This window comes from Mastomys coucha, unplaced genomic scaffold, assembly GCF_008632895.1.
Source record: "Mastomys coucha isolate ucsf_1 unplaced genomic scaffold, UCSF_Mcou_1 pScaffold1, whole genome shotgun sequence".
Taxonomy (NCBI): Eukaryota; Metazoa; Chordata; class Mammalia; order Rodentia; family Muridae; genus Mastomys; species Mastomys coucha.
Window position 1 is genome coordinate 89,686,496 of NW_022196891.1, and position 19,933 is coordinate 89,706,428.

Consider the following 19,933-nt stretch of genomic DNA (forward strand, 5'->3'; position numbering starts at 1 on the left):
CCAACTATACCCCCTCCCCAGCCTCCATCCCCTCCACCTCATTTCTCCAGCTTCCAGCCATCCCTCCTCCCCAGCTTCCATCGGTCCCATCCTCACCCTCCCACCCCCAGTCTCTTTCTGCCTCAAGTCCCAAACCCTGGCTGATCACAGAGGGAAAAGGATCCTGGATCTTCAGCAAGAGCATGCTCTGGATACATCTCTTATGGGAAGAAAGGGTCCTGACCAGCTGCTTTTCATGTCTGGAGAGAAGTGAGAGTCTGGAATGAATTTAAACTGAATCCTCATATTTGTAGTTAATCATTAGCTGATAAAGTAGTCCTGACATGGCCCCTGAAGGTGTGGACTTTGAGACACAGAGCAGCATGAGGGTCAGAGGAGCCTGGCTCCTGCCTCCCTCCCCTTGGCTCCTGTGTACTCATTATTCAAGGGAAGAAGGCTTGCCCATACCCTAGTCTCAAAGGAGGCAATGTGTGTGCCAGGCTCCTGTCTAGTAGAAAACACCAGCAAATGCCAGTTGTCTGTTGTTAATGGTGGGTGGAGGCATGGCTGTCTCAACAGGGTGCTCTGGAAAGTTGAGACCCCCTCTGGCTCTAGCCATGGGAGGAAACAGAGGAGCAGAGCCAGGAGTGGCTGGCGGAAGGATAGTGTCAGGCCCAGTCTAATCTCCCTGGCCTGGAGATGCAGATGATAACCTAAACATCTAAATGACCAGGAAGCCAAGGTCCTCCGCCTATTGAGACCCGGGGCAGGCTGTTACTGTCTCCTTTCCGTTAGACTTCCGAGGGGGAAGGGTCCCTACACTTCAGACTTGTTTTCAGGTGACCCCAGAAGCTTCCCACCCTTGACCCAAGGGGCTTGCATTATGGTATCTGCCCAGTCAAGGGCGCTTCTGCCTGTCTGGGTGTTGCTTCCTTAAACTAACATCTGAGCCTGTCCCAGCCCCCAAGTGATAGGTCATCTCTCAAAGTATTGTTGCATGGCAGGGATGTTCCTGCATTTCAGCTTGGAGCACCATCCTTAACCCCCATCCTCTCCCTGCCTGGCTCAGCTGGATGCCGGTCTGTGCCTTGCTTAGGGGCTGGGCTGGTTCCTAATGGAATCACACACTGAGATGTCAAGCTCAAGGAAGGGCCCTTGAACAGGGGACTATTACACAGGTGTTAGAGTGGGTGAGTTGCTGTGCCACAGCACAGGGCAGCGTTCGGAAGGCAGAATTGATGCCCTCTGTGGTAACACCTGTTCTGTGTCAGCACTCACGTGCACCTTTCTTCTAGTCACCCTAGGAAGTAGACATTGTTACCCACGGTACAGATAGAGCGCACGTCTACTCCAGTAGAATCTGCGTGTCAGATGGGAAATGGGTGTTTGGTAGGTTTCAAAGAGTGCTGGTGATGCCCTGTGAGATACTGGCTCCGAGGCTCCCTCGCCCACAGTGCAGGCTTTTACACTTCAGCAGGTGTGCCTGGGAGTGGTTTTAATTTACCCTTATTATGAGAGGGACTAAGCGTCTTCCTGTGTGCCAAGGCACCATTACATTTCCATTATGGTGGCCTTGCACCATCTTTGAATGCATAAAGCTTTCTTCCTTATCAATCTCTAAAAGCAATTTTCAGTTTATCAATTATAAATATATTTTTGTATTTTGTTGTTTGTCTTTTAACTAAAATATTTATTTATACTTTATGATTACTGGGTACTTAGTTTAAAAGGCCTCCAGTAAGCCTTTTAAACATTTAAATAATAAAACTGTAAAACCTGGGGTAGGTAGACCCAGGTCATCTATCTTTGCTTTCCTGGAAACTAAACAGAATTATAAAGATTGTTTTGTTTTGTTTTGTTTTGTTTTGCTTAGTCAGAAGGACAAAATGAAATGTGGGAAAATGTATCAGAAAGATGCTTTTAAACACATGTCTGAAGAATATGTAAACAGAAGTGGTATTTGGTTTAGTAAAGGTGAAAAGTTATACAGAGATGTTGTACTGGCTGGTTTTGTGTGTCAACTTGACACAGGCTGGAGTTATCACAGAGAAGAGAAGGGAGTTTCAGTTGGGGAAGTGCTTCCATGAGATCCAGCTGTGGGACATTTTCTCAATTGCCCCTTGTGGGTGGTGCCATCCCTGGGCTGGAAGTCTTGGGTTCTATAAGAGAGCAGGCTGAGCAAGCCAGGAGAAGCAAGCCAGTAAGGAACATCCCTCCGTGGCCTCTGCATCAACTCCTGCTTCCTGACCTGCTTGAGTTCCAGTCCTGACTTCCTCTGGTGATAAACAGCCATGTGGAAGTGTAAGCTCAATAAACCCTTTCCTCCCCAACTTGCTTCTTGGTCCTGATGTTTGTGCAGGAATAGAAACCCTGACTAAGACAGATGTATAGCTTCTATACTATACTGAAACAGGGGATGGGGCAGGGGGTGGGGTGGGGGTGGGGGATGGGGAGTAGGAGCTTATAAAAGGAACCTTGTCTGTTTCTTTGCTTTCTCCTGTAAAAACTCTAATCTTAGGGTTGGAGAGATGTGAAGAGGGCTCAGCTCTTCCACAGGACCCAAGTGAGGTTCCCAGCACCCATATCAGTGGGGTCAAAATGATCTGTAGCTTAGTTCAGGGGATCTGATACCCTCTGGCTTCTGTGGAAGACAGTACATGCATGGCACAGGCACATAAACTCATGCAGACACACATACATCCACTCAAATTTTAAAATTCATTCATTCATTAGAATAAGTGAATCTTTTATAGATACTTTAAAAACCTCACCAAAACTGTGGTCTTTGAACCCAAATCACTGTGGAGGCTGGAGACAAACCTCAGCACTAAACCTGAGGAGTTAGCCTACCATCCTGGGCTGAAGAAAGAGCCGTAGCTTCACATCCTTAGCTCGCACACCTTGGTGAGTGCTAACACAGACAGCAAGATAAAAAATGCTCAAATGATGTACTGGCTGGTTTTGTGTGCCAACTTGACACAGGCTGGAGTTATCACAGAGAAGGTAGCTGCAGTTGGGGAAGTGGCTCCATGAGATCCAGTTGTGGGCATTTTCTCAATTAGCGATCAAGGCGGGTAGGGCCCCTATGGGTGGTGCCATCCCTGGGCTTGTAGTCCTAGGTTCTATAAGAGAGCAGGCTGAGCAAGCCAGGGGAAGCAAGCCAGTAAGGAACATCCCTCCATGGCCTCTGCATCAGCTCCTGCTTTCTGACCTGTCTGAGTTCCAGTCCTGACTTCCTTTGGTGAAAAACAGCAATGTGGAAGTAAGCTGAATAAACCCTTTCTTCCCCAACTTACTTCTTGGTCATGATGTTTGTGCAGGAATAGAAACCCTGACTAAGACAAATTGGTACCAGCATAGTAGGGTATTCCTGTGACAACCTGACCTTGTTTTGGGGAGGACTGTGGAAGGACTTTGGAACTTTGAGCTAGAAGAGCCACTGGTTGTTAAGAACTCTGTGGGATGTTCTGTAGGAGCTTGGAAGATCATGTTGAGAACAGTGCAGATGGAGGCCTGGTTTGTGAAATTTCAGAGGGAAGATTAAAGACTCTTATCAGGGCCATGTTGTTTTGATTGTGAAGATTCTGTGGTTTTGGTTAGCTGGGGCTGAAGTATCAGCTGTGATTAACAAGATACCAGAACTACTAAAGCAAAAACTTTGCGTTACTGGGACTATTGATGCTGGTTAGCTGGAGCTAAGAAATTAGCTGTGATTAAGAAGACACCTGCATCACTGAGGTTGACATCTTCTGGGAAGCGTTTTCTGAGAGCACAAAGAGGCTGTGTTCCAGAGATAGCCAAGGTTGTACCTTGTGCTGCAGCAGGACTTGGTACTGTGTAAGAGTCACCCAGGTAGTACTGGCTTTGAAGGCATGAAGGGGTCATAAAGAGCAGCTGAGGCTCTGGACAGTGAGAGGCCATGGAAGGCCATTGGTGGAGGGGCAGCCTCTGTTTGCAATTGATTGCCCAGGACTGAAGAGGTCATGCAAAGGAGTTGAGGCTTGGCACCATGAAGACAGTCTATGAGAGGATATTGGTAAAGCCTAGTTACAACAGTGTTTTGGGAATGCCAGTACCATGCAATGACCACCGACAGCTGCAGCAGTGGAGTACAGGCATCTGGAGCCTTAGAAGACAAGATGTGTGCTACAAAGGGCAGAGCTGGAGAAGTGACCAAAGCCCTTAGAGGAGCCCAGAAGATTGTGAGTTGGATCCCAGACATTGGTTTTGCTTTTGATTGTGACTGTGCCCTGATATCTTTCCCTCTTGAAGGAAGAAAGTATTTTAGTGGAGCCCACAGTTAAGAGACCTTGAATTTTAAAAAATGTTGGACATTTTAAATTGATTGAACTTTTAATATGTAAAGACTGTGGGACTTTAGATCTTGGGGATGAATAAGAAAGTAAGGGTTGAGGCTTAATAGTGATGTGTTTGTGTCAAGTTGACAAGGGGTCAATTGTACTGGCTGGTTTTGTGTGTCAACTTGACACAGGCTGGAGTTATCACAGAGAAGGGAGCTTCAGGTGAGGAAGTGTCTCCATGACATCCAACTGTGGGGCATTTTCTCAATTAGTGAACAAGGGGGTAGGGCCCCCTGTGGGTGGTGCCATCCCTGGGCTGGAAGTCTTGGGTTCTATAAGAGAGCAGGCTGAGCAAGCCAGGGGAAGCAAGCCAGTAAAGAACATTCTTCCATGGCCTCTGCATCAGCTCCTGCTTCCTGACTTGCTTGAGTTCCAGTCCTGACTTCCTTTGGTGATAAACAGCAATAAGAAAGTAAGCTGAATAAACCCTTTCCTCCCCAACTTGCTTCTTTGTCATGCTGTTTGTGCAGGAATAGAAACCCTGACTAAGACAAATGAGCATACACAACAGGTATATCTATGGAATAAAATGCTTCACTATGAAAAGAAATGATCAAAAACAAGACAGAGCTTTGTGTTTTGGAAAATAACATGTCACAGAAATGTAAAACAACCCAAATCCTGGAAGATAAGTCAGAGGGATCTTTTCTGAGAGTAATGAAAAGATAAGATTGAAGGGAAAGGGCAGAAGGGAAAGGAGAGAGTGAGAGAGAATGGAGACATCTGTGCTACATCACACGCAGCTCATGGAACTTCAAAGGCGCGGCAGAAAGGGGAGAGAGAAAATGCATCAAACTGAATAATACTTCAGAACCAAAGAAGTCCTCGGCCTGCCAGACCATCAGATTGATGCTTGAATCACATGGTTGAATGAAATCCATATCAAAGCACATAGTTGAGAGGTGCTGGAACTGTGGGGGCAAGTAAATAAATAAATCCCCAAACCTCCAAGAGAGACACAAATTCACTCAGGGCTTAGAAGTCAGGCTCATTCTCAATCCTGGCTTCACATGCAGTTAAAGTCATGGAACGATTTTGGTTGAAAAATCAATTATGCTGTGTTGGTTTCTTTTCTCACCAGGATGATAAACTACCTGGCAGAATTAACTTGGTGGAGAAATGGTTCATTTGGATTTATGTTTGGAGGATCTAGTACATCATGATGGGGAAAGTGTAGAAGAGGGCACGGCTCGCTGATGTGGCAGCAGGAGTCAGTAGGTGGTTGCTTGATCATATCCTGGCTGATCAGGAACCGAGAACCATTGTAATAGGGTTCTTTAGATAAATAGATCCAATGGGATAAGTGTGTGTGTGTGTGTGTGTGTGTGTGTGTGTGTGTGAGAGAGAGAGAGAGAGAGAGAGAGAGAGAGAGAGAGAAATGGGGGGAGAAGAGAGTATGAATGTGCATGTGTGTGAGTGTGACAATGAGTGAGTAAGAGAGAATGTGTGTGAGTGAGTGTTTAAGAGAGTATAAATGTGTGAGAGAGAATGTGTGCATGTGCATGAGTGTGAGAGCATGTGCAAGTGTGTATGAGAGTATGAGTGTGAGGGTGTATGAAGGTGAGTGTGTATGAGTGTATATGAGTGTGTGAGAGAGTGGAAAATATGTCAGTGTGAGAGAGAGGAAAGAGAGTATGAATGTGACTGTGAGTATGAGAATGTATGAGAGTATAAGTGTATATGTGTGTACCAATGTGAGATTGTTTAAGAAGAGTATAAATGTGTGAGAGAGAATCTGTGTATGTGTATGAGTGTGAGAGCATGTGCAAGTATATATGAGTGTGTGAATATGTATGAGAGAATGATGTGTAGGGAGAATATGAATATATATGTGAGTATGCAAGTGAGTGTGAGTGTGTGTGTGATTGTGTGTGAGGGAGAGAATGAGTGTCTGTGCCTGCATGTGAAAGTGTGTGAGTATGAGTGTGTGTATATGTGCATTTGTGATTGTGTGAGTGCATGTGAGGATGTGTGTGAAAGAGTATGTATGGAGAGAGTATGAGTATGCATGTGTATGCATGTGAGGGAGTGTGAATATATGTGTATATGAGTGTGTGCATGAGTGTAAGAGAATATGTGGTGATAGAATATGAATGTGTGTGTATGAGAGTGTGTGAGTGAATATTAGTGTGAGTATGAGTGAATGAGTGTGTGAGAGTAAGTGTAGAAAGTATATGTGTATATATGTGTATGAGAGAGAATGAGTGTGTATGTCCCTGAGTGTATGTGTGTATTAACTGGTTTATGTTAAAATAATAACAGCAGCTGTCTCACAGTGGAGAAATAGCCCATGAGTTGTTCAGTCCACAAGGCTGGGTGCCTTGGCAATCCCAATCTAGCACTAAAACCTGGAAGATTCCAGAGAGCTGCTGATCCCCTAGTCTGTGATGGAGCCTGGAAACACTACCATCAGCCCTGGGCATTCCACTTTTGAAAGCAAGCTAGCTTTTCAAAGTTTAAGGAAAATTTATTGAAAAGTGATTGCAAGGGGTTGTCAGTCTGTCCAGTCATCCTTCAGGATGATTGGGGGCTGGGACATTCACTGGAAAACACACACACACACACACACACACACACACACACCACACTGAAAGTCCCAGGTGGCACACAGCAAGTTTCAGGAGCATTGCAAGCAGAGAGGTACACAGTGTCCTGGCCATTGCCACACAAGACATCAAAATGTTAGAGACCTCAGCAGGCCTCAGTCCTGGCCTATGAGATGTTGTTTCTGAGAGGTCACTCTCATTCTGTACACACACGACTGCAGGTGCTTCTGAGGAGTAGCCTTGTTTAAGAACCATCCGGCCAATCCCACCAAGGGCATGACTTATCCCAGGTCACACAAAGTTAGGGATACACCAACCTGTGCTCTTTCTGTTCCCCTTTGAGCATTTCATGCTGGGGGCATGCATTCAGGATTCAAGAGTAAACAGGATAACTTTCATTAGGTTTGTCATGGTTTCCTATGACTCATACCACAAGTCAGTCCTGTTTGCTTTCTCTTGCTGTGATAGAACACTGGCCAAAGCAATCTTGGGAGGAAAGGGTTTGTTTGGCTTACACTTCCATGTCACAGCTCACCACTGAGGAAAGCCACGGCCTGGACTCAAGCAGGGCAGGAACCTGGAGGCTGAAACTGAAGGAGTGCTTGCTGCTTACGGGCTTGTTCCTCGTGGCTTGCTCAATTTGCTTTCTTAACTTCTAAGGTTCACATGCCTAGGAATGGCTCTGCCCACAGTGGGCTGGGCCTGCTCATTTAAGCACTAGCCAAGAATATGCCCCAGGTTTGCCTGCAGGCCAATCTTATGGGGGCATTTTCCCAACTAAGAGCCTCTCTTCACGGATTACACTGGCTTGTGTTGAGTTGAAAAATAACTAAGCACACAGCTACTCATAGGAGACACTTAGAAATGACTAGGTTTTATCTGTCTTTCCACAGCTGGATGTTTCTATTCTCCTGACCCTCATCCTTGTGGTATCAAGGCTCCAGGGGTCCTCTGCTCTCCTGGATTTGCTTTCCTCTCTTTGTATAGCTGGGACCCTCTTGTAAAGTGACCTTGAGGGGGTCTCCTCCTCTCTTTGGCCTAATCTTTACTGTCATTTCAATGGGTGTCAGATCAATGAGCGGCTAGATCTTTCTCACATGTATGTGTGTGTATATGTATGTATATGTACAGATAATTAATGTGTATGCATGTTCATGTGTGAGTACATATATTTGTGTTATCATGCATGTGTGTGTGCATATGTATACAGGCATCTCCGCCTTATTTTTCTTAAAATATAGTCTTTCATTGAACTCGGAGCTTGCCAGTTGTCTAGACTGACAGGGAGCCTCAGGGATCCTCCTGTCTCTACTTCCAAGCAGAGTGTTCACAGCCAGGCACCATTATATCCAGTCTTTTTATGTGGGTGCTGGGGATTGAACCTGGATCCTCTTATTTATGTGAGAGCACTTTATGGATTTCTCTGTCTCTCTAGCCCGTGGACCCTCCTTTGAGGCAACCAGAAGAGGTGGTCGATTGTCCTGACTCACCTCAGATCACAAGAGGTTGATTTGTTTTCAAATAAAGTTAAAAATAGTTGCTCACAAAGTCTTGCAGCTTAAGGAGCTGTGTGTCACTCAGATCAGCTCAATAACCGCTTGTTAACGAACTTCCATGCTCAGGCTATGGCTCAGTGCAGTCTCAGAGGGATGCAGATAATGCATGAATGGTATGCAGTGGCTATTCTGCTCTGAGAACTTCCTGTTTCCCAAAATGTTAGTAAGACTTAGGATGTACAGCATTCAGCTTGGGCCCCCTATGCCTAGCCTATCAGGGAAGAGAAGACATGCTCCTGTGTACTGGAAGGACTCTGGCTGGGCCCAGAAAGGATTTGGATATGCCCATCACTGCCAGCAGAGGGGTGGCCAGTCTCCAGAGCTGGGTCCTTCCAGTGAATGCTTATGGATCTCTGCATAGTCCCCAGCACCTCTCTCTTAGAACACTCTTGGGAAGTAAAGAGCACAGGCTACACCTTAGAGTCCTGCTTTTAATTGCCCATGTGATGCTAAACAGGCCAGCAATTCAGGTCCATCAGTTGTCACATGACAGTGGTGATTCTTGCATGCACACCTCACAGGAAACACTCTGTCAGTTGGTTTTCTGTTTTCATGAGAAAATATTACAACCAAAGGAGACTTTTGGAGAAAGTCTACTTGGACTCACAGTTTCAGAGAGAGAAAGAGTTCACTGTGGCTGGGGATGGCAGCTGGTGGCAAACAAGGAGGCCAGAGCAGAAAGCTGGGAGCTCAGATCATCAGGTGCAAGCATGAGTGACAGAGAATCCAGAAGTGGGGCAAAGGTTTAAGCTTTCAAAGCCTACCCCAGTAATACACTCCCTCCAACAAGGCTGCACCCCTCAAAGCATCCCCCCCAAACAGCACCCCCAACTGAGAATCAATGTTTAGACACTGGAGCCTATGGGGGACACTTAAGCCACCACTCTTAAATATGTGGCCCAAGCTATAACATACTATAGCTTAATATGTAAGCTGTGACATACTTACATAGGACAAATTGTTAAAACCACTGACTGCCTTTACAGGGGGAGCTTGAAGTTATTTAGTAGTTCCCAAAGTAATTTCTAGGGCCATAGAAACCTCTCTTGAATTCCTATAGTGAAACCCACAGAGAGAAGCTTGGCGTTGAGTTGATGGGATCTGGGGAGTCAGCAGAGGGGACAAGTTCAAGGATGCCTGCTCGGCATGCGGCCTCCGACCAACAAACTCCCCAGGCAGTCCCTGCCCATGAAACTGGATGATCCAAGTTTATACAAATGGAAAATTTAAGAACAGTTGTCCTCATTGCAAAAAATAAAATATGCATTAGTTCTCCTAAATATCCACTCCCCAAGGTCATATGGAGATGACAGTCCATTGAGGGTGGTCTACAGTGATGGGGGTAACCATGGAAGTCCCTCGGGAGTTTACACACAACATTTCATCTCAGGAGACCACATGCTGCACACCACCTGCCATCTCCTCTTTCCCCATTGGATCACACACACCAGAAACAGATTTCAGGGCACCTGTGGATAACATCCTATACAGAGCATGAACTTCAGAACTGGGAATGGTCCTAACTCAGGCACTGCCATGTTTATTGACTTAGCAATCATTTAGGTGCTGGGCATGTGATAAAAATGGGAAACATAAGTGTGTCTGCCTTCAGAGAGCTTCTGTCTGAAGAACGTGACCAACTAAGAGAGGGTTTCTCACCATGGGTTTCAGTGACTAATGGAAACACACCCGTGGTTGCCTGCTTCGAGGTACCATCGGGGTGGGCTTGCCAACATTGGGTGGGGCAGAGTTCAGAGAAGGTTGCTGGAGGAAATGACTGTTCAGGTCAGTCTTAGAGATCACAGTGAAGGCAAGCTGAAGGGCCAGGGGGAAGTGTGATAGGAGTGGCCGGAGAGCTGAGCTAGGACCATATCACACAGGCTGTATTAGCTGAGTCATAGAAGTTTGGATCAACACAGACCCACCCTCCAGGGAGCAACACTTCTGCAGGGAAGACCCCCTTCATTCTTAACTCCAAAGCTTGACAATAGTGAAGAGCCATGTAGCCTGGGACAGGAAACTAGACAAATACGGAGGACACCCCGCCCTGTAGACAGAGGGAATTCTGGGAAACACTCATTTGAAAGAGGATCTGGGGAAATGGACTAAGAAGTTCAGACTAAGGGGTGGGTGGTAGCTCTGTAGGAAAGAGTACTGACTATTCTTTCCCACAGGACCCAAGCTCTATTTTCAGCACCCATGTGATGGCCAACAAACACCTGTTACTCTAGTTCCAGAGGATCTACTACCTCTTCTGACCTCCGGGTCACTGCATGCACGAGGTACACAGGTGGCAAATCACCCATGTACAAAGTAAATAAATAAATCTAGATAAAAGAAATTCTGAATACACTTTTCCTCTTAGACATACATAAAGTACGTTTGCACACTCGGGTTTCAAAAGGTCCTGCAATAAAGCACAGATTGAAACTACGACCCCCCCCACCCCCACCCCCACTTTAAAAGCCCCATGGAACACTGTGAGGGCTGGGTAGCCATGCTTTCTACCTGATCCTTATCTACACAGAAGGTATTTTGAGTTACAAGGCTGGAGGTCTTGGCCACCATTGAGGAGGCACGTTCCTATGTGTCTGGGCAGACCGAAGAGTGCCGTGCCTGGTAACCTAGGCCTCATTGTTACCAGTCACACGTAGCCAGCCCCGTCGGCTCTCTCTAAAATGCTCGTCAAAATGCATGGTCATGGTGGTTGCTGCTGGCACAGAGCCCACTAATGACTTCAAAGCAGCAGCTGAAATGGGAACGTGCCTTCAAATGCACATCAGCAGAGCGGCCAGCACCCATCAGCCCTGAAGGACCTCCTTAGCCTCGTCCCTGGGGTGGAAGGGCGATGCTTCTATCCAAAGGGATGCTCTTTGGTTCCCCTGCCTGTTAGTGGGGATGGGGTATGCAAATGGACAGCTGTTGGCCTTTATATGAGGAAACTGTGCAAGAGGCCAGGAGGTTTCCAAACAGGAAGTATGAACTTGAAGACCCTGATCCCAAGGAGAGGCTCAGACTTCAGTGCTGAGGTAATCCAGACCATGGGTCGGTCCTAGACTCTGAGCCAGGGCCCATTAGCTGAAGAGCACAAGATGGCTACCCTTCCGGCAAACACTCATTTATAGGGTCTGTTAAGCCTTGAAAGGCCTATCTGAACACTGATGTGCAACCTCCCAGGGTGAGTTCTGAGATGCCTTCTTGATGTCAGCAGGACTTGCCCATCCCACCCCCACCCCCCCACTGTCCTAGAACAGCTCATCAGAACCCTCAAGGACTTCCCTTGACTTTCCGCACAGGGTAGCAGCGTGTTCCCAGCCAACTCTCTCCTGTTATGATACCGTGACCTCTGCGATGTCATCTTTCCAGGTCAGAGAAGTTCTCCCTCTGGCTCATTAACCGGTATCACCCCTTGTTATTCATTTATTCTACAAACATGAATTGAGAGCATCCTAGGCGTTCTAACCATGGGCAAAACAGACAAGTGCTGTTATTCTCTTAGGTCAGGTGATAAGAAAGAAACTTAAAGTCAAAGATAATGTTACAAGCCCTTAGGGCTTTTACTGTGGAGAGAGACAGATCCAAACAACTTGTGTCTCATTCAGGAAGGCCTGAAACCCACTCAGCACTGAGCAGGGAGGCAGGTCAGGATTGATACACTGTAGACATTTAGGAAAGAAGTTAACTCTTAACAGCACCATGTTCTCATCTGCTTTCTCTTCATCCAGCCACTGTCTGTATTCTCTTCAGAAGAGGTGTCTCCATGTCTAAGAAAGATGTGTGCAAGATTGAGAGTAAGGTAGAGAGTCAGGTGAGCACAAAACACATGAGAGCTACAAGGTGAGAGGATTGGTGGAGCTCAGGGGGGTGAGGTGGGCTCTCTGCAGGAGGTCAGCTTGCTCTAGGCCTCAGACTTAGAAACTTGACCAAAACCCGTGCAGAGGCACAAAGTTGAGGGACACAACAGGGAGAGGGTGATGATTCCTCTCCTATCTCCATCCCCCTGTCTTTGGATGTCCATAGCTGGGTTTCCCTGGTCCTCTAGAGTGGACAGGATTTCTCTGCGTACCAGGCCTGTACCCAGGTCTAGGCAGCTCATGAGGCAGGGCTGAGGAAGGGACAAAGGGACTGGCATGACAGTGAAGGCAAGGACAAGCTTGAGAATAAATGGGAGAAGAGGACTGCCCAGTGCAGATCAGAAAGCCACCACTGGGGAATGCTGCAGGCTGAACGCAAGTAGCCCAATGGTGTGACACACATCTGCCTGCCATTGACCTGGATGTGAAACCAAGTGACAGATATGTGGACCAAGAAGTCATAAGCAGGGGCAGCAGCCAGGGATGTGGAGAGCTGTGGTCACTAGTGCCAAGCCCTCTGTGTTTGTTAGGGTCCTTCATGTTGACTCTGGCAAACTGTTCTTGTTGGTCACACGGGAAGAGTGCTGCCATTAGAGAATGCTGGGCCAGAGCCCTTGGAGGAGGCAGGTCAGGGTGTTTCATGTGCACGTGGGTCCTAGAAGGCACAGGGACAACAGAGTCCAATGCTACCACAGTCACTTCAGTTTGACAAGTAGGTGTCTCCTCCTACTTTAGTGGAGATGCCAAGACCTGGAAGTTAAGACGCACATCTGATAGCACATGGCAAGGGCTTAACTCTGGGACTTATACCACTTTGACCCCAAAGGCCATGCTCCTGCTATGCCACCACATGCCTTACCAAGTCCTGTGACACGTCCTAGGACAGATTCATGGCTGGGCTGGGTGTTCAGCACCGGGAACAGGTGCTCCTGGTGAAGATATGGAGAAGCTGCTCTTCTGCACCTCATGTTGGCACTCAGAGGAAGTCAACAGCCTGGCTTAAGTGCTCCCACAGGGCCAGAGTCCTCGGGGCTCAGCTGCTAGCCCAGAAGGGCCACTATGTGTGGTCGAGTTGGTCTTTAGGGGCTGATGGTGAAGAGTATCATCATCTTCGGTGACATGGTGGCTACTCAACAGATCTGGGGTCCGGTGGCTAAGGCATAAGATCCATAGAGACAACTTGCCATATCGTGTGATGTTCAGACACTCTGGGCCTTGCTTTCATCACTTCTAAATTGGGATGCCCTGTGTCCCAGTGATATATGCGATACGGGATACATGCGACAACACAAAAATTGTCTGTGAACTGCAGGCACTGACTAAGCGTTGAGTGTTATGGTTATAAGACTAGCTTGGGTTCAAGATCAGGGGTCTTTACCTTAGGTTAAACCAAAGAAACTAGCTTGTAATTGTGTTGATGCTTGCCCACGAGATCTGTGGATAGCACTGCGGTAGCCCCAGTGAAGATATGAGTTAATCGTTTATCCCTATAGTGTGGTTTAGACTAAAGATAGTCAAACTTTTGTGATCAGAATCCCTGGGGCTTTTTATCCCAGTGACTCAGGGGCTCTGTAGAGGTCTGAGCTAGGGAAGGAAAGTGGTTTTCTAATTTACTAGATGTTCCCAGAGGATGCACTTTGTAAGTCAGCCTCCTGAATGAGGATGGGCTTTGCTCCTTCTGAGCAGGGGAGCAGCAAGGGCTGATGCTCTGATGTTGGAGAACCAGGTCAGGAGAAAGAAGGTGATGTCAGGCATGAAGAATGGACTAGAGGGCTTGCAGGGCTGTGAATGTGCTGTGGGCTGCAGTCCTTGGTGGATGGTGCCTGGCAGCCCTGACAGGGTGACTTGACATCTGGATCTCCTTCCAGCTAACACACGGTGTCCTCTCTCCATCCAGATTGTGTTCCGGAAGATCAGCGATGTGAAACGAGAAGAAGAGGAGAGGATGAAACGGAAGAATGAGGCCCCCCTTATCCTGCCTCCTGACCACCCTGTCAGGAGACTCTTCCAAAGGTTCCGTCAGCAGAAAGAAGCCAGGCTGGCAGCCGAGAGAGGGGGCCGGGACCTGGATGACCTGGATGTAGAGAAGGGAAATGCCCTCGCAGACCATACCTCAGCCAACCACAGCCTGGTGAAGGCCAGTGTGGTCACAGTGCGTGAGAGTCCCGCCACGCCTGTGTCCTTCCAGGCAGCCTCCACCTCCACAGTGTCAGACCATGCCAAACTGCATGCACCTGGATCTGAGTGCCTGGCTCCCAAGGCAGTTAGCGGCGACCCTGCCAAGCGCAAAGGCTGGGCCCGCTTCAAAGATGCCTGTGGGAAGGGTGAGGATTGGAACAAGGTATCCAAGGCAGAGTCCATGGAGACGCTGCCCGAGAGGACAAAGGCACCAGGCGAGGCCACGCTGAAGAAGACAGACTCCTGTGACAGCGGAATCACCAAGAGCGACCTGCGCTTGGACAATGTGGGTGAGGCCAGGAGCCCCCAGGACCGAAGCCCCATCTTGGCAGAGGTCAAGCATTCTTTCTACCCCATCCCGGAGCAGACGCTGCAGGCCACAGTGCTAGAGGTGAAGCATGAGCTGAAGGAGGACATCAAGGCCTTGAATGCCAAAATGACCTCCATTGAGAAGCAGCTGTCTGAGATCCTCAGGATACTGATGTCCAGAGGATCCTCCCAATCTCCTCAGGAGGCCTGTGAGATCTCCAGGCCCCAGTCCCCAGAGTCAGATAGAGACATTTTTGGAGCAAGCTGAGAGGACCATTTCAAAACAAACAAACATACACAAAAAAAAAAATCAAAGACAAAAGCCTGCCCCCCACTCCTGTCCCTGACTCTACCCACCACACCAAACACATGACCAACAACTCTCAAACTGGGCTTTTTCTGACAGGAAGTCAAAGTCAGACCAAGTGTGCCTGCGTGGTCTCTGGAAAACATAAGAGGGAACATGGCCAGGAACCCCACCCTGCAAGATGGCAGCTGTGTTGGAACAGCCTCTGTCAGTTGTTGAAGAAAGGGCATGCTATTCCTCAAAAGAGCATTTCCTCTAACATGTTTTACCAATGTGATATTTGTAAAGGGTTAAAATTATCAGGAAAGGGCAGCAGCCATGTAGAGACTGGTGGGAGAGTCCTGAGAACCTCTCAGAAATAGACCACACTGGGCTTCTTTACCAAGATCCCTGAAGACCACCATGGGCACAGGGACTTTTGGGCATTCACCACCCCTGTGTAGCGGTGTCTGACATCACCACCTGTTTTTCTACCTTCGTTATTTGTAACAAGCTCGTGATGGCTTCTATGTAACAAGCTTGATAGCTTCACGAGCATCAGGCTTTCTACCTTCAGTTATTTGTAACAAGCTGGTGATAGGAGGAACTTGATAGACTGGAAAGCCTTTCCGCTCTGACAATAGAGGTGGAGCATCAGGTGCTGTGCCGTGGACACACAGGCTGGGCCCCTCAGGTTTCCTTGCCCAGAAGAGGTGAGGCAAGAGTAAGGCTGGAGAGGGCCCTCAGCTCTGAGTGGGCCCTGTTGTATGGTCCGCAGCCTGCTCCCATGGATGGTTGATATGGAACCTCCCAGACTCCAGGGGACCCTCTGGAGCTGTTCTATCTTACAGGCCTCATGACAAGAGCTTCTCTCCTCCTCCCTCAACCGACCTTTTCCCAAGCTTGTTCATGGCTTTCCTCAGGGTGTAGAGCATCGACAGGAAGGGGCAGGAGCCCAGCATTGCTTTCCTAACAAAGAAGACACACATACAACCTCAAAAAAAAAATGATTGTAGCAAGTACTAGATTTCTACTTTGATTCTCATGGGGATTTCTGTCCAGTGCATGAGGTCATTAGAGGACACGTGGGAGCCACACTTAGCCTTATTTGAAAGCCAACCTACTTCCTACTCTAAAAATAATGGCAGGACCATGATTTTTCTCTCTTAGGGAGCTGGAGGGAAACAAGCACTGGTTTTCAAAATATCTCAGTAATAAGTTGGGGGATGTGACAGTGGAACTATGGTCGGGGGGAGGTGGGGACTCAGAGCCATGGTCACAGGGCCATCTCTGTGCCATCCAAATTCCCACATCATGGTGCTCAGGGACACTCGCTGCCTCCATCACTTGAGGGAAGGTTGTTTGGTCTCCTTTCAATGGCATTGGACAGGATGGAGGAGCTGGCTCAGGGGCATACCTGGAGAGATGTCAGAGGTGTAACTCTGCCAGTGAGCCTGGAAGCTCCACTCTGCAGTGAGATTTGAGAGAGCAGTCGGGAGAGCAAGTGACGAGGGCACCTCTGCTTAGCATTGCTGGGCTATTGCAATTAAGAATGTCAGCCTCTCTGGGGAACCTGACATTCGAGACCTGCCCTACCAAAGATACCTACTGTTCTGCTTGGTGGCCATGGCACATGCTGAGACTTGATACATGGCTGGATAGCCCTGGGAAATCAAGGGTGTGCACATGTGTAGCTTTTCACACAATGCTTAATGGCTGGCTTGTGGCATCCCTAGACCAAGACATGGCAGCCCTCAAAGACACTCACTGGTGACTGTGGGTGAAGCTAGGCCTGCAGTCTCTTGAGCTGCTGGCAAGTAACACTTGGAGACTGAAGTTCTGGAGTCCCATCTGCCAGCTGCCCCTGAATGTCTCACAAGGCCACTCCTCACATAACCTGGTTCTAAAGTTTATGAACTGCTCAGTTTAGGGTAGGTGGGCCTCAGTCCCCAGAGTCAGATAGAGACATTTTTCCTAAAACATTCAGCCTCAGATGCACTTGCTCCTAGAGATCTTTCTGGAACTTGTTGGGATTTAATGACCCTCTAGCATCTTGCTGGCTTGTAGAGCAGGGGTTCCATTGCTCCTTGTCTAAGGGAGTGGTAAGCCTCCTTAAGACGCATCTCCCCATTTGGGTCTTAAGAGATTCAGATGCTGGGGACAGGTAAGCTCACCTTTGTGACAGGTGACAGATAAAGCTTCAGGCTGCTCTCTGGGGTCAATGCGCATTAGGCTGAAGTCCCATTAGACAGAGGTCTACACCCTGCAAGGGGTGTCTCTACTCATCTTGGGGTTCTAGGAGTCTAGGCTTCAGTTCCTGAAGATGATAGTGAAGAACACCTGAGAGTGGCTTTTAGTTTACCCGATCTCTACAGCAGTCTTGCTGAGATTGCCTTCTCTGAAACGAATTTTAAATGAGCCAACCAACCCATGTCTCTTTACCGTCATGGCATGCACTGGGCCAGAGGCAGGTCTTGAGCAAGGACCACAGGACACAGATACCCACAGCCTGCACCTTCCTGCTTTAGCCATTATCTGGTGGCTGGGGAGAGACCAGGAAACAAAGAGTTGCCATGTGCAGCCTGAACACCGAGAGTTCAGACAAATTAAGCTGTGAGACACTTTGTCCTTTTGGGGGCGGGAAGGATGAACACATGATGTGGTGCACCACTGGCCAGTAAGTGCTGGCCACTTGGTCTCTCTAAAGGAGCTACTGTGAATGTCATCCACAGAGAGGTACCATTTCCCAGTGGCTATCCTGACAGGAGACTTTGATGGACTGCTCTCTTCCTGAGGTTGTGCAGTAGTGTGGGTATCAGAACCAAAATGGCAGTTGACCTTCTGGCTTTGGTGAGCATACTGTCTTGTCAGCCATGTCATCCCAGGATAGTGGCAGGTTGCTGCATGGGGCATGTGGCAGCCTTTGCATTGCTGTGATCTCGGCTTGGCCAACCCCACTTCTCTGTTTACTGCTGGAGCAGGGCCCAAGTGTTTTGACCCCCGTGCCTGTTGTAGCAGCTTCCTGCTGGCTTGCTTTGTTGGTTTTTGGTGCTGGAGGTCAAAGTTAGGCCCTTGCTCATGCTAGGGAAGAGCTCTGCCATTGAATGGTACCTCTGGATTCCCGGCAAGTTTCTGGATACACATTTTTCACTTCAATTTCTTGTTATCTGGTTCCTAGGCCCTGTTTTAGCCTCCACCTCTTAGAGTCCCTGCTGCTTCAAGAGCAAGGACGGTTGGGCAAGGGGTAGAAACATACTACCACCCCGCCATCCGTAGGCTTCAGCCTCTGCATCCTTCAGTGCAAAGAGAGAATATTAAGCCAAATGCTGGGTGTGTCCAAGTTGGAGCAGGGATGGAGCAAACTCTTCAGAAATACCAGTCAGAGGCAGACAGGCCCTCATCTCTCTGTGACACTGACATCTCACAGGTACACCGTGGGGCCTCTCAGGAGCCCTGGTGAAGGTACAAATCATAGATGTGCACGCAACTAATTTTGTGTTTTGTTTTGCAATAAAGATGTTTAGCCTTAAGATCCTTGAGTGGAAGTCCAGCTGCTGTGAGGGTGCCAGTAACCCCTTTTTTTTACCCCATCTCTTTGTGTGGCTTAGAAAAGAGGCCTGCCTAAGTTTGCTCTGGCCCTCAGATGCCCTCTCCTACCTAAATGTCCCTATCGTCATTGCTGCTCCATGTACTGCCTTCTAACTTGCATCAATAAAAACTATCTTCACCAGCTCCCGTGCTCTCCACCTGAAGGAGTCCTCAGAGTCCTTGAAGCATCGACCCTATGCTTCCAAGAAAGGACCATTTCCCACCCAAGGTGTTGGTGTGGAGACACACACGTTCCTTGCTGCCTCTCACACAGTTCAAAGGAATCGATGTGAATTTACCTGCAGCTTAAGTGAGTCTCGAGTGAAACGTCAAGTCTTCACACTAGTGAATCAGAACCTTTAAAGGAGGTCTTGAATTCCTGTGGGTCCCAGACCTGGTGGGCATCTCCACCTGCCACTTGACCTTCCTTAGAGCTACTGACACTCTATACCTGTGACTTCTCAGTCATCCCATCGACCCATTAGTCCTTGAGAAGTTCACAGCTCGCCTTTCAGAAGACAGTTTCTTGGTAAGAACTCAGCGCACCCCGAACTCCCCCTCATGAATGTAGCCTCTTAATATTCAGACACTGTATTTCAGCATCAGTTGGAGACTGTCCACCATCCAAGTTGCAAGGACATTTATACTCACGAGCAGTTCGTCATCCCGGGGCTTCTCATACAAACATTCTCCATCAGATCCTGCCAAATCCTTTATCGGGATTTTTTTTGTTGTTGTTATTGTTGTTTCTTTTTCCTCTGTCTGAATGAGCATGAATAAACAGGTGCAAATGAGCCGAGGCTATTTTTGTGGTCAGCCGAGGATGCTGCCAAGAGCTCCCCTGTGTGGCTGCGTGGATGTGGAGAACATGTGGGCACTCCGTGGATGATACCCCTTTCTTGACATTTTTAAACAAGCACAAATGCTATTTGTAAAAAAAAAAAAAAAAAAAAAAAAAAAGTTTAATTTTATTTATTATGGTAATAAACTATTTTATACGTGATGCTTGTGTTTGCCTTTCCTTACATACAAATGTCATTCAGTGAAGAGCTCTCTCTTCTTCCGGCAGTTCTCTGCTCAGTTCCCACAGCCTATGCCAGTGGCTGGAAGCCAGCCACCTGGAACTCCAGCTCCAGGTGATCCAATACCCTCTCCTGGCCTGTGAGGCACCTGCATACATATGGCATGCAAAATGTAACAAATCTTTTTTTAAAAAAAAATGTGGGAAGCTCTGATGTGGATGGTGCCCTGCATTAGTCAGTTTTCAGACAAAGCG

General features: G+C 47.9%; 1 protein-coding gene across 1 annotated transcript in view; it reads left to right on the forward strand.

Moving 5' to 3' along the window:
• The window catches only part of Kcnh1 (potassium voltage-gated channel subfamily H member 1), a 315,715-nt gene extending 296,055 nt beyond the window's left edge, over window positions 1-19,660 (forward strand). The window contains exon 11 of the mRNA XM_031339334.1: window positions 14,194-19,660. Within this exon, the coding sequence (XP_031195194.1) occupies window positions 14,194-15,051 (858 nt within the window). The 3' untranslated portion in view covers window positions 15,052-19,660. The remainder of the gene's footprint in view (window positions 1-14,193) is intronic.
• The last annotated feature ends 273 nt before the right edge of the window (window positions 19,661-19,933 follow it).